Genomic DNA, 12,047 nt, shown 5'->3' with positions numbered 1-12,047 from the left:
CTGAGAGTCATGACATTCCATCCAAAAGACGGTACGGTGGTGGTCCCCAGGTTCTGGTGGAGCTGTCAAACGGCCGCAAGGCTACGGTGAACAAGGAGGACATCCAGAAGATGAATCCGCCCAAGTTCAGCAAGGTGGAGGACATGGCCGCCCTCACCTTCCTCAACGAGGCCTCCGTCCTTCAAAACCTGCGGGAGAGATACTTCTCCAGCCTCATCTATGTGAGCAGACGTTTATCTAGACAAGCACTGTACCTTTAATATATTTAAGAAGATTTAAGTGTGCGATCTCAGGATGAGCTTCCACTCAATCCTTCATGTGGAGTCAAATTAAAACCATGAGGATCAAAAGAGGTGAAGTTCTCCCTCCAGCATTTTTTGCAGTCATGCATCTCACTGTGCTTTATCTTCTCACACTTCCACGCTACTCAAATCTTTCACGTTTAATATCTTCATCGACCTTGATGACGAGCGTCCTGTGTGTCCTTGCCAGACGTACTCCGGTCTCTTCTGCGTGGTGGTGAACCCCTACAAGATGCTGCCCATCTACTCGGAGAAGATCATCGAGATGTACAAGGGCAAGAAGCGTCACGAGGTGCCGCCGCACATCTACTCCATCACCGACAACGCCTACAGGAACATGATGCAAGGTAAGCAGGTCAGAGGAGCCGTGTCCTGCCTAGCGTGACCTCGGAGCACATCCCCGCCTTCCATTGGGGCTCCACCATGACCTTACATGGAGCAGATGGTGGAGATGGAGTCCACCTGCTATTTTTGGACGACACCCGCCATAGAGGCTAATCTCTTCTTCTCGTGTCCTCGCTGCTCATCTTTGGTCCGTTCTGCTTGACTTCCATCTCCCTCCTCCCTTGTCGGTGCCCCCGCAGACCGTGAGGATCAGTCCATTCTCTGCACGTGAGTCAAACATAAACAGGCATGCCCCCCGGCCCCCACCTCCCCATATGGACCCAAGTAGTGGGACACGCATGGCTTCACCAATCAGTCAGTGAGAGGCTGCGTGAGAGTCCTTGTGTCTGAATCTTCATTCTTTATTGTAGCAAGACCTCATTCCTGGTCCATAAGGGCATGCATGCAGGAGTCTGGTGCAGAACAACTACCTCATCACTAACATTCCCAACTAGTGGACACAAGTCCCACCAGCACACTCCAGCATCTTCTTTTCACTTCCTGTCCGTGTCCCAATACTTGTGTCCGTATCAGTGTCAAAATATTTCCAGAGTTTTTGTCTCCTAGCGTGAATATTCCAATCATTTCTGTGGCACCACCCAGAGGAGAGTCTGGAGCGGGGAAAACGGAAAACACCAAGAAGGTGATCCAATACCTGGCCCTCGTCGCGTCCTCGCACAAAGGAAAAAAGGAAGCAAACCCTGTGAGTGTCTGAAGAAAGGTTGATGGATGTATTATGTGTATCTGACGTCTAAAGCAGTACAGCGTATGTACTCCTCCGTGTGTGTACCACTTTCCTTTCAAGACTGCCTCCATGAACACCCAAGGCTCTCACATGGACAATGATATCCAAGAGTGAAATGAAACAATCATAAAAAAGAGAATAACTTGCTTACCTTAATCCCTGTGATTGCTTGGACATGGGAAGGGGCGTTGCAAGGAAGGGAGAGGCAGGCTTATGCTGGACACCGCTTAGTAACTATTCACTGTCCATTCCCTCGGAGCAGATCCTTCATCATGGCGGCGGCTTGCTCCACCATGCAGCCATTTATGTTCATTTTGCCACTTTTTCCTAAAATGGAATAGCATAACATGAAACTTTGGAACACAAAACTTTGTATCATGAAACATCGAGACACAAAATTGCAGTTGTAACATGAAACTGTGTAACTCAGAAGTACGGAATATTGGAATATGAAACTTGGTAACGTGGAACGTCTTGACATGAAACTTCTAACATGGAATGTCGTAACATGGAATTTCATAAATGGCACGAAAACATGACACCACGTAACATGGAACGTAGTAAGACGAGCCGTTTAAAAATGGGAATGTTGTAACACTCAGCATCATAACAAAATATAATGGCATGAAGACGGCCTATGTATTTTAAACTGATTCCAAAAACATGCTAGGTTAGCTTCATTGGCCACTCCAAATTGTCCATAGGTGTGAATGTGAGTGTGAATGGTTGTTTGTCTATATGTGCCCTGTGATTGGCTGGCCACCAGTCCAGGGTGGACCCCGCCTCTTGCCCCAAGACAGCTGGGATAGGCTCCAGCATACCCCCCGCCACCCTAGTGGGGATAAGCGGTATAAAAAATGGATGGGTTATCTTGAATGATTAGACCAGGACAGACAGTGTTACACAGTTTGTATGGACTCATAGAGGACCAAGAACCCAGCCCTGCGGTGCTCCACCTCCATTTTAACACATACAAGAATTCCTGTGGAGAAACTGATGTGTGATTCTGCTGTTTTTCTGCAGCCGCCACAGCAACAACAGCAACAACAAGCGGGATCGCTGGCTTACGTGAGTATTGATGCTATGTCCACATACGTCCACGTGCGTCCACGTACGTCCACGCCTGGATTGGTCTGACGCACACTTCCGCTTGTGTCCTGCAGGGGGAGCTGGAGAAGCAGCTGCTGCAGGCGAACCCCATCCTGGAGGCCTTCGGCAACGCCAAGACCATCAAGAACGACAACTCGTCACGATTTGTAAATTTTCCATCAGTTCGTAAGTCGACACTCGTCGCCATTTTGACCAGGCGTTCCCTCGGTAATTAAGGGTGTCATGTGACCACCTGTTTCGGCAGGGCAAGTTCATCAAGCTCAACTTTGACGTGACCGGCTACCTTGTGGGGGCAAACATTGACACCTGTATCCTTTTGTTTAGGAATACTTTGGCTCTTTTTTTAATCAATAGCTGCAACGAGACCTTAATGTTCTCCTGACCTGATCAGACCTCTTGGAGAAGTCTCGCTGCATCCGTCAGGCCAACACGGAGAGAGCCTTCCACATCTTCTATTACATGGTGGCAGGAGCCAAAGACAAGATCAGAGGTGAGCCGTCCTCCCAGCTCTCCAACAAATTGCAGAAGGTGTCCTAGCGTGTACTCGTTTACTCCTTCAGAGGAGCTGCTTCTGGAGGACTTCAGCAGCTATCGTTTCCTGGTGGCGGGACACGTGGAGGTACCTGGTCTGCAGGACGACGAGCTGTTTGAAGAGACCCTGGAGGCCATGGAGATCATGGGCTTCACAGAGGAGGAGAGAATAGGTACAGACATGAAGTACAATCAAGGCTGCTAGACGGTTAGAGGTGTGAGGTTCAGGTCCGACTCCAGGATGGAACCAGGAATGCCAGTAGAGCAAAACTGCAGACACAGATGAAGGTGGCCCTCCGGTGATGCATGTGATGTGTCCCTGCCGTCCCCCTGCAGGGATGTTAAAGGTGGTGTCCACCGTCCTCCAGCTGGGCAACATCAAGTTTGAGAAGGAGAGGAACAACGAGCAGGCCACCATGCCGGACAACACGGGTACCCCAATAAGAGATGACACATGACAGCTTTCCAATGACATGTGCATGAAAAGATGTTGTTGGTCGCTGGCAGCTGCCCAGAAGGTTTGTCACCTTCAAGGCATCAACGTGACCGACTTCACCCGCGCCTTCCTGACCCCCAGAATCAAGGTGGGCCGCGAGGTGGTGCAGAAGGCTCAGACCAAGCAGCAGGTAAGAATCCAGCAGAAACCTGTCTTGGCGTCGTCCTCCAAGCCTTCCCGTCCGTCCACCAGGCTGATTTTGCGGTGGAGGCGCTGGCGAAGGCCATGTACGAGCGTCTGTTCCGCTGGATCCTGGCCCGGGTCAACAAGACTCTGGACAAGAGCAAGAGGCAATCTTCCTCCTTCCTGGGAATCTTGGACATCGCTGGCTTTGAGATTTTCGAGGTGATGGATGGCGGCCATCTTTGAAATGTGCTGCTGTCGTCTCTACTCTGAGGTTTCTCATCCTTGGTGTTTCTCAGGACAACTCGTTTGAGCAGCTGTGCATCAACTACACCAACGAGCGCCTGCAGCAGCTCTTCAACCACACCATGTTCATCCTGGAGCAGGAGGAGTACAAGCGCGAGGGCATCGAGTGGAACTTCATCGACTTCGGCTTGGACCTGCAGCCCTGCATCGAGCTCATCGAGAGGCCGGTCAGGACCAGCATGTGTGAAGCACAGATGTCTCATATCATATCTTGATGCATATTTTCACATCCTGTTTGGGGGGGTAGAACAACCCCCCGGGCATCTTGGCCCTGCTGGACGAGGAGTGCTGGTTCCCCAAAGCGACGGACGTCTCCTTTGTGGACAAGTTGCTGAACACCCACACGGGTCACGTCAAATTCTCCAAACCCAAACAGCACAAAGATAAGCTGATGTTCACTGTTCTGCACTACGCTGGTAAGGTGAGCATCACGTAACCCCCCCAGAGCTAACCCCAACGCTGGGTGAGACCCCACCTTGGGTTCTTCTGTGGCATGTTTCCGCTAAGCTGCCATTAGCTTCAGTTTTGGCCCCCCAGGTGGACTACAACGCCGCCAGCTGGCTGACGAAGAACATGGACCCTCTCAACGACAACGTGACGGCTCTGCTCAGCAACTCCTCCAGCAACTTCATCCAGGACCTCTGGAAGGACGGTCAGGCTTCAGACGTCTCCTTCGGGGGAAGAAGCTTTAAGCTGACGGTTGAATTTTTTTTCCCCATCAGCGGATCGAGTGGTCGGCCTGGAGACCATGGCCAAGATGTCAGACAGCTCCATGCCCACCTCCACCAAATCCAAGAAGGGGATGTTCCGCACGGTGGGCCAGCTGTACAAGGAGTCCCTGGGCAAGCTGATGACCACGCTGCACAACACGCAGCCCAACTTTGTGCGCTGCATCATCCCCAACCATGAGAAGAGGGTACCTCCTCCACCTTTACGCTTCCGCCCTGAAAGCGGCTCCTCATTCAGTCTTTATGTGTCAGGCGGGCAAGATGGACGCCAACCTGGTGCTGGAGCAGCTCAGGTGCAACGGCGTGCTCGAGGGCATCCGAATCTGCAGGCAGGGATTCCCAAACCGCATTGTGTTCCAGGAGTTCCGGCAGAGGTGTGATGCCTCGTGTTAGCCCAGCCCGGATTCACATTCCAACTTTAGATGTTGCTTTCAAATGGCTGTCATGTGTGTGCAGGTACGAGATCCTGGCTGCCAACGCCATCCCGAAAGGCTTCATGGATGGGAAGCAGGCCTGCTGCTTGATGGTGAGAAGGTTGGGCTGGAATGAAGACGGCCAGGCCTCTAGGCCTAACTCATTAATGGCAGGGTGGAGATGTGGACACTTTAGCGCAGGGGTGTCCAAACTTCTTCCAGCGAGGGAGGAACATACTGAAGAATGCCACTTTGATATTCTGTAAATAAAGTAAAAAGTACTTTTACCATGCTAGCCTTATTGATTATGGGGTGTAATATTGCGACCCAGGCGGGACTTGAACCCGCAATCCCCAGCTCCGGAGGCTGATGCCTTATCCATTAGGCCACCAGGCCTGCACGTCTACCCTCTGACGTTTGTCATTCTTCAGGTGAAGCACCTGGACCTGGACCCCAACCTGTATCGCATCGGCCAGAGTAAGATGTTCTTCAGGACGGGGGTGCTGGCTCAGCTGGAGGAGGAGCGAGACATCAAGCTCACCGTCATCATCATCTCTTTCCAAGCACAAGCGAGGGGCTTCCTGGCCCGCAAGTACGACACTTCTGTCTCCGCTTTGGGGGTGATGGTGTACCTAATCCACGTCTCCGTCTGTCCGTCCCCTTCAGGGCTTTCAGTAAACGCCAGCAGCAGCTGAGCGCCATGAAGGTCATCCAGAGGAACTGTGCCTGTTACCTGAAGCTGAAGAACTGGCAGTGGTGGAGACTCTTCACCAAGGTTGGACAGTCAGGTCCACAGCTTCACTGATGCTCAAGAGACGTGACACTCTAAAGATGTATTTGTCGTCTGTTGCAGGTGAAGCCCTTGCTGCAGGTAACCAGACAGGAGGAGGAAATGGGCCAGAAGGAGGAGGAACTCAAGGCAGCCAAAGATGCAGCAGCCAAGAAGGAGGCCGAACTGAAGGACATCACCCAGAAACACACTCAGGTGAGGAGACACCGAGCCACTCCAAACATCTCAACCAGGATGGGAGTCAGCGTGTGTGTTCCTGTAGCTGTTGGAGGAACGAGCGCAGCTGGAGTCCAAACTCCACGCGGAGACGGAGCTATACGCCGAGGCCGAGGAGATGAGGGTGCGCCTGGAGGCCAAGAAGCAGGAGCTGGAGGAGGTTCTGCATGAGATGGAGGCCAGGCTGGAGGAAGAGGAGGAGCGCAGCAGCTCCCTGCAGCAGGAGAGGAAGGACATGGAGCAGCAGCTGCAGGTACGTAGCTTCATTCAAACATCTAATGAGCTTTTAGCTCCTCGGCTAGTGCTGCTCAATTGTTCCAAGCTCTGAGCATGAAACAAGATGTTCAACATTATTGAATCTTCACACACTCATTCCCCCTAATAGACCATGGAGGCCCACTTGGTGGAAGAAGAAGATGCTCGTCAGAAGCTGCAGCTGGAGAAGGTGGCCGTGGAGGGAAAGGTGAAGAAACTGGAGGAGGATGTTCTCCAGATGGAGGACCAGAATAACAAACTGCAGAAGGTATGAACATTGTGGTCTCGTTTGATGGACGTGTTGAACATCGTTTACATTTCTCGTGCTTGTAGGAGCGAAAGCTTCTGGAGGAGAGGATGGCCGATTTAAACTCCAACCTGGCCGAGGAGGAGGAGAAGTCCAAGAACCTGACCAAACTGAAGAGCAAGCACGAGTCCATGATCTCCGACTTGGAGGGTCGGTCGGCTCTCGAACAGGTTCTCTACCAACAAGCATGTTGAACAAGTGTGTACTTCATGTCCAGTACGCTTCAAGAAGGAAGAGAAGGGTCGTCTGGACATGGAGAAGGCCAAGAGGAAGGTGGAGGCCGAGGTGGCGGAGCTCCACGAGCAGCTGGCTGACCTGCAGGCCCAACTAGCCGAGCTCCGAGCTCAGCTGGCTGCCAAGGAAGAGGAGCTGCAAGCCACGCAGGCGCGGTAAGATGGCGGGACGTGTCACTGCGTCCCTCAGCTCCTGCCCACGCCCATGACGCTTGGTGTCCACAGTTTGGACGAGGAGAGCAACCAACGCGGGGCAGCTGTGAAGAAGGTTCGGGAGCTGGAGGCCTTCCTCTCTGAGGTGCAGGAGGACTTGGAGGCAGAGAGGGCAGCCCGGGCCAAGGTGGAGGCAGCCCGTCGGGACCTGGGGGAGGAGCTAAACGCCCTGCGGTCTGAGCTGGAGGACAGCCTGGACACCACCGCCGCCCAGCAGGAGCTTCGGTCAGACTGCGTGGTCCGCCGTGGACCTGAAAGCACACAAAGACACATGATGGTGTTGATGTTTGGATGTTCTTGGGCGTGTCTGTGGTGGCTGCAGGGCCAAGCGTGAGCAGGAGGTGGCCATGCTGAAGAAAGCCATGGAGGAGGAGGGGCGGAGTCACGAGGCCCAAATCCAAGACCTGAGGCAGAAGCACGGTCAGGCTGTGGAGGAACTCTCTGAGCAGCTGGAGCAGGCCAAGAGAGTAAACATCAACACAATCACTTGGAATAAACATCTTCTAGGAAGAACCCCAACAAATGCCTGACTTGGCTCCTCCAGGTGAGAGCAGGTCTGGAGAAAGCCAAGCAGACTCTGGAGAAAGAGTCTGCAGATCTCAGCGCTGACCTTCGATCCCTCGCCAGTGCCAAGCAGGACGTGGAGCACAAGAAGAAGAAGGTGGAGGGTCAGCTCAACGACCTCAACTCACGCTTCAACGAGAGCGAGCGGCAGAGGACCGAGCTGGGCGAGCGGGTCTCCAAGATGACTGTAGGCCCTCAAAACACAACTTGGGACTCAACCTTCTACAAGTGCAACACTTTATCTTTCCTTCTTACCTTTCCTTCTTCTCCGCCAGATGGAAGTGGACAACCTGAGCAGTCTACTGAATGAAGCGGAGGGGAAGAACATCAAGCTTAGTAAAGATGTTTCTGGTTTGTCCTCGCAGCTCCAGGACGCACAGGTGAAGGGAGACCTGTAGACCATAGAAGAGTTCTTCGTCTAAGAGTAGGATGTTCATGTGATGAAGAACTTCTCACATGCTTGCTCGTCATTCTCCAGGAGCTGCTGTCAGAGGAGACGCGTCAGAAGCTGAACGTGGCGGGACGTCTGCGTCAGATGGAGGAGGACAAGATCAGTCTGGCGGAGCAGCTGGAGGAGGAGAGCGAGGCCAAGCGAGCCTCAGAGAGGCAGGCGTCCAGCCTCAACGTTCAGGTCAGGAACATCAGACAAAGTTTCATAACAGACCCACCACGGAGTATTCAATGAGCTGGTCTCCTGCCGTCAGCTGGCAGACTGCAAGAAGAAGCTGGATGAGACGTTGGGCTCTGTGGAGATGCTGGAGGAGGGAAAGAAGCGTCTGCAGCGCGACTTGGAGGCGGCCAACAACGAGTACGAGGAGAAGGCCTCGGCCTACGACAAGCTGGACAAGAGTCGCGGTCGACTGCAGCAGGAGCTGGAGGACGTCCTCATGGACCTGGACAGCCAGCGGCAGCTTGTCTCCAACCTGGAGAAGAAGCAGAAGAAGTTTGATCAGGTGGGCTTGAGGTGTCTGTCGACCTTCTGGACTGCAGGCCACCACAGCTTTAGAACTTCCAACACGTGTTTCCTTAGATGCTGGCGGAGGAGCGAGCCGTGTCTGGTAAGTTTGCAGAGGAGCGGGATCGAGCAGAGGCCGAGGCGAGGGAGAAGGAGACCAAGGTGTTGGCTCTATCAAGAGCACTGGAGGAGAACCGTGAGGCTCTGGAGGAGGCGGAGAAGACCATGAAAGGCCTCCGAGCTGAGATGGAGGACCTTGTCAGCTCCAAAGACGATGTGGGAAGAAGTGTAAGCCACAGAAACGTCATTTTCACACCGCTTTTGCAGGACCTCTGTGTGAGAGGAGACTTCGAGAAGCTTACTGATTACTGGTTATCTTCTCCACTTCAGGTCCATGACCTGGAGAAGGCCAAGCGTGGCCTGGAGGGCGTTGTGGAGGAGATGAAGGCCCACATGGAGGAGCTGGAGGATGAGCTGCAGGTCGCCGAGGATGCCAAGCTACGTCTGGAGGTCAACAGTCAGGCCCTCAAAGCCCAGCACGAGAGGGAGCTGCAGGCCCGGGAGGAGATGGGCGAGGAGAAGAGGAAGCAGCTCCTCAAGCAGGTACTGAGTTGATCTCACGCACTTTGGTGTTGTTTTTAGGAATGAAAGCAGTGAAGCAGGAAAGAACAATGGACCTGCGATTGAGCCCAGTGGGACGCCAGGCTTTGAATTGAACTGATCCAAGATAGTCATCATCTGCAGATGCATTTGTGTGGACTTGTAGCTAATGTATCTCCCCGGTTCTTCAGTTGCGTGAGCTGGAGGCCGAGCTGGAGGAGGAGAAGAAGCAGCGAGGTCAGGCATCTGGCGGCAAGAAGAAGCTGGAGGGCGAGCTGAAGGACATGGAGGACCAGCTGGAGGCCACTAACAGAGGACGCGACGAGGCCGTCAAGCAGCTGCGCAAGATCCAGGTGAGTATGCATAACGGTCAACATCTTCCTCAAGTTCTTCTATCTTCTAGCCTGAAGGTCTTGTCCTCGTCCTGCCTTCTCAGGGTCAGGTGAAGGATCTCCAACGGGAGCTGGAAGATTCCCGTGCGGCTCAGAAGGACGTGCTGGCCTCAGCGAGAGAGGCCGAGCGGAAATCCAAGGCCATGGAGGCGGACATCGTGCAGCTACATGAGGTACCTTAGTACTGGACCAGGGGCTACCCTCACCAGCCTGGGTCAACAGTGCCCTCTGCTGGCGAAACTCAGGATGCCGCCATTTGGGTTTCAAATTCAGTACACAAAAACAATCAAGTACAACTTCCTGTAACTTCCTTTTGTTGTTGTTACGTAGATGCTGGCGGCGGCTGAGCGAGCTCGAAAGCAGATGGAGGCGGAGAGGGACGAACTTGCCGAGGAACTTGCCAGTAACTCGTCCGGAAAGTGAGTACAGTAGACACCTGTGTCTGTAGGGACGTGCTAACACAAACCTCCCAGCATGCCTTGCGGGTTAAACATGAGTACAAAATAGTATATTGTTATGCATGCATGAGCGTCTGAGATGAGCTTCGTTCTAATAAGCACCTAATTTGGAGATGATAAGCACTAACTAGTGGATCTTCTCACACATTTTATTTGCGGACTCGCAAAGTTCAAACCTTCTTGTGATGTCACACCAAAATCTTGTGTAACCCTAACTCCACTGCGCACTCGTCCTCTCAGGACCATGCTGTCTGATGAGAAGCGTCGCCTGGATGCAAAGATCAGCCAGCTGGAGGAGGAGCTGGAGGAGGAGCAGACCAACATGGAGAGCCTCAATGAGCGTCTGAGGAAGAGCCAGCAGCTGGTGCGTGGACGGCACGCTGCTGCCACGGCGCGTCGGGCGGAGCCGCACCCTCCTCTGAACGCTACGTCCACGTGTGCAGGTGGAGCAGCTGGGAGCGGAGCTGACGGCCGAGAAGTCCACGTCGCAGAACAAGGAGGCGTCCAGGCAGCAGCTGGAGAGACTGAACCGCGAGCTGAAGGCCAAAGTGCAGGAGATGGAGGGCCAGGGCCGCTCCAAGCTCAAGTCCTCAGTCACCACCCTGGAGAACAAACTGAGGGAGGTGGAGGAGCAGCTAGAGGTGGAGAGCAGGTCGGGAGCATGCTGAAGATCTGAAGATGCCGGTCATCACGTTCCTGTTAGAAATAAATAGACGAAGCTGGTGATGATGTGTTTGTGCGCAGAGAGCGTCAGGCGGCCGCCAAGAATCTGCGGCAGAAGGAGAAGAAGCTGAAGGACCTGATGGTCCAGATGGAGGATGAGAGGAAGCAGGCACAGCAGTACAAAGACCAGGTGATGTCACCACAGACAAAGATGGTCCCTACCTCCCAACCTGACGTTGTCCTTGTCCTCCTCCGCAGGCTGAGAAGGGCAACGTGCGCATGAAGCAGCTGAAGCATCAGCTGGAGGAGACGGAGGAGGAGGCGCAACGCGTGGTGGCCGCCCGCAGGAAGCTGCAGCGGGAGCTGGACGAGGCGGCCGAGGCCAACGACGCCCTCAGCAGGGAGGTGACTTCGCTGAAGGGCAAACTGAGGTACCGACAACCGGGGATGCTCCTTTTTCTTGAACTTTTCCTCCTGTGGTGCGGAACCCCCTGCTTCACACTCAGACACTAAACCACCGCACACTGTCCTCTTCAACCTCCTCCTTTGCTCCTCACACGTCAGGAACAGCTCACTTTTCACCTCCCGCTCTCCTCCATCTGACCCCTCTTCCTCCCATCTCTGTGGGCTACTCCAGGCGTGGCGGGGAGGCGGGATTTAGCGCCGCTAGTCCTCGCAGCAGCAGCAGTGGCGGTGGTGGTGGTGGAGGCGGTGGAGCCATGAGGAGCTTGGGGCTGATTGGAGGGAGCATCAGCCGCAGGAGCACCACCATCGTGGAAAACTCGGTGGAAATCCCGGAGGAGGAGCCTCGCTCTCCGTCTCCCCCTGCCCGCAGTCCCCCCCTGGAGGCTGATGAGGAGGTGACCGACACCCCCCCTGATGAGTAGACACCAAGTCCTCACGCATCCAAAAATATATTAACACAACACATCGTCACAACTGCTGAGCAATTCTCACAAATCTTCATTGAATTAATCCTGTTATTGTGTTAGATTAAGCGTGATAATTACCAGGGCACGTGAATGCAGCTCCCACTCCTGATTAATATCATTCATGCACTGGAAATGTGCTTATTATGGCCAGCGTCATGTGTGGCATATACAAGTATATATACAAGTAATACTTCAGAATACACGTACTGCGGTGATGCTGCTTAGCGGCGTCTACAGCTAACCTCCTTTCTGTCAACTTTTTCAAATGAAATTCCGTGTGTTCGATTCCAGGCCCTTTTTCTGTTTTCTTTGGAAGATAGGAAATCCTAAA

The 12,047-nt window shown here is 53.5% G+C and overlaps 1 protein-coding gene and 1 non-coding gene across 2 annotated transcripts in view; one reads left to right on the top strand and one right to left on the bottom strand.

Annotated features, from left to right (window-relative positions):
- LOC131102829 (myosin-14-like) overlaps positions 1-12,047 on the top strand; it is a 12,605-nt gene extending 558 nt beyond the window's left edge. The window contains exons 3-43 of the mRNA XM_058048398.2: positions 51-221; positions 493-649; positions 887-914; positions 1,290-1,389; positions 2,455-2,499; positions 2,595-2,687; positions 2,786-2,849; positions 2,933-3,031; positions 3,102-3,245; positions 3,409-3,504; positions 3,580-3,698; positions 3,761-3,913; positions 3,991-4,164; positions 4,245-4,418; positions 4,535-4,649; positions 4,720-4,913; positions 4,978-5,099; positions 5,182-5,251; positions 5,570-5,730; positions 5,805-5,913; positions 5,992-6,123; positions 6,191-6,397; positions 6,530-6,667; positions 6,733-6,856; positions 6,924-7,095; positions 7,165-7,377; positions 7,475-7,619; positions 7,697-7,903; positions 7,992-8,096; positions 8,195-8,347; positions 8,421-8,669; positions 8,747-8,959; positions 9,062-9,274; positions 9,463-9,624; positions 9,708-9,836; positions 9,994-10,082; positions 10,362-10,485; positions 10,565-10,773; positions 10,866-10,974; positions 11,043-11,215; positions 11,422-12,047. Coding sequence (XP_057904381.2) covers positions 51-221; positions 493-649; positions 887-914; positions 1,290-1,389; positions 2,455-2,499; positions 2,595-2,687; positions 2,786-2,849; positions 2,933-3,031; positions 3,102-3,245; positions 3,409-3,504; positions 3,580-3,698; positions 3,761-3,913; positions 3,991-4,164; positions 4,245-4,418; positions 4,535-4,649; positions 4,720-4,913; positions 4,978-5,099; positions 5,182-5,251; positions 5,570-5,730; positions 5,805-5,913; positions 5,992-6,123; positions 6,191-6,397; positions 6,530-6,667; positions 6,733-6,856; positions 6,924-7,095; positions 7,165-7,377; positions 7,475-7,619; positions 7,697-7,903; positions 7,992-8,096; positions 8,195-8,347; positions 8,421-8,669; positions 8,747-8,959; positions 9,062-9,274; positions 9,463-9,624; positions 9,708-9,836; positions 9,994-10,082; positions 10,362-10,485; positions 10,565-10,773; positions 10,866-10,974; positions 11,043-11,215; positions 11,422-11,671 — 5,904 coding nt within the window. The 3' untranslated portion in view covers positions 11,672-12,047. The remainder of the gene's footprint in view (positions 1-50; positions 222-492; positions 650-886; positions 915-1,289; positions 1,390-2,454; positions 2,500-2,594; positions 2,688-2,785; positions 2,850-2,932; positions 3,032-3,101; positions 3,246-3,408; positions 3,505-3,579; positions 3,699-3,760; positions 3,914-3,990; positions 4,165-4,244; positions 4,419-4,534; positions 4,650-4,719; positions 4,914-4,977; positions 5,100-5,181; positions 5,252-5,569; positions 5,731-5,804; positions 5,914-5,991; positions 6,124-6,190; positions 6,398-6,529; positions 6,668-6,732; positions 6,857-6,923; positions 7,096-7,164; positions 7,378-7,474; positions 7,620-7,696; positions 7,904-7,991; positions 8,097-8,194; positions 8,348-8,420; positions 8,670-8,746; positions 8,960-9,061; positions 9,275-9,462; positions 9,625-9,707; positions 9,837-9,993; positions 10,083-10,361; positions 10,486-10,564; positions 10,774-10,865; positions 10,975-11,042; positions 11,216-11,421) is intronic.
- Positions 5,462-5,534, bottom strand: trnar-ccg (transfer RNA arginine (anticodon CCG)). The gene has a single exon. It is a non-coding gene; the product is annotated as a tRNA-Arg (tRNA).

The sequence above is a fragment of the Doryrhamphus excisus genome, linkage group LG16 (genome assembly GCF_037039965.1).
Source record: "Doryrhamphus excisus strain RoL-2023G ecotype Guam linkage group LG16, RoL_Dexc_Guam_v1.1, whole genome shotgun sequence".
NCBI lineage: Eukaryota > Metazoa > Chordata > Actinopteri > Syngnathiformes > Syngnathidae > Doryrhamphus > Doryrhamphus excisus.
This window is presented reverse-complemented; position numbering and strand designations above follow the sequence as displayed.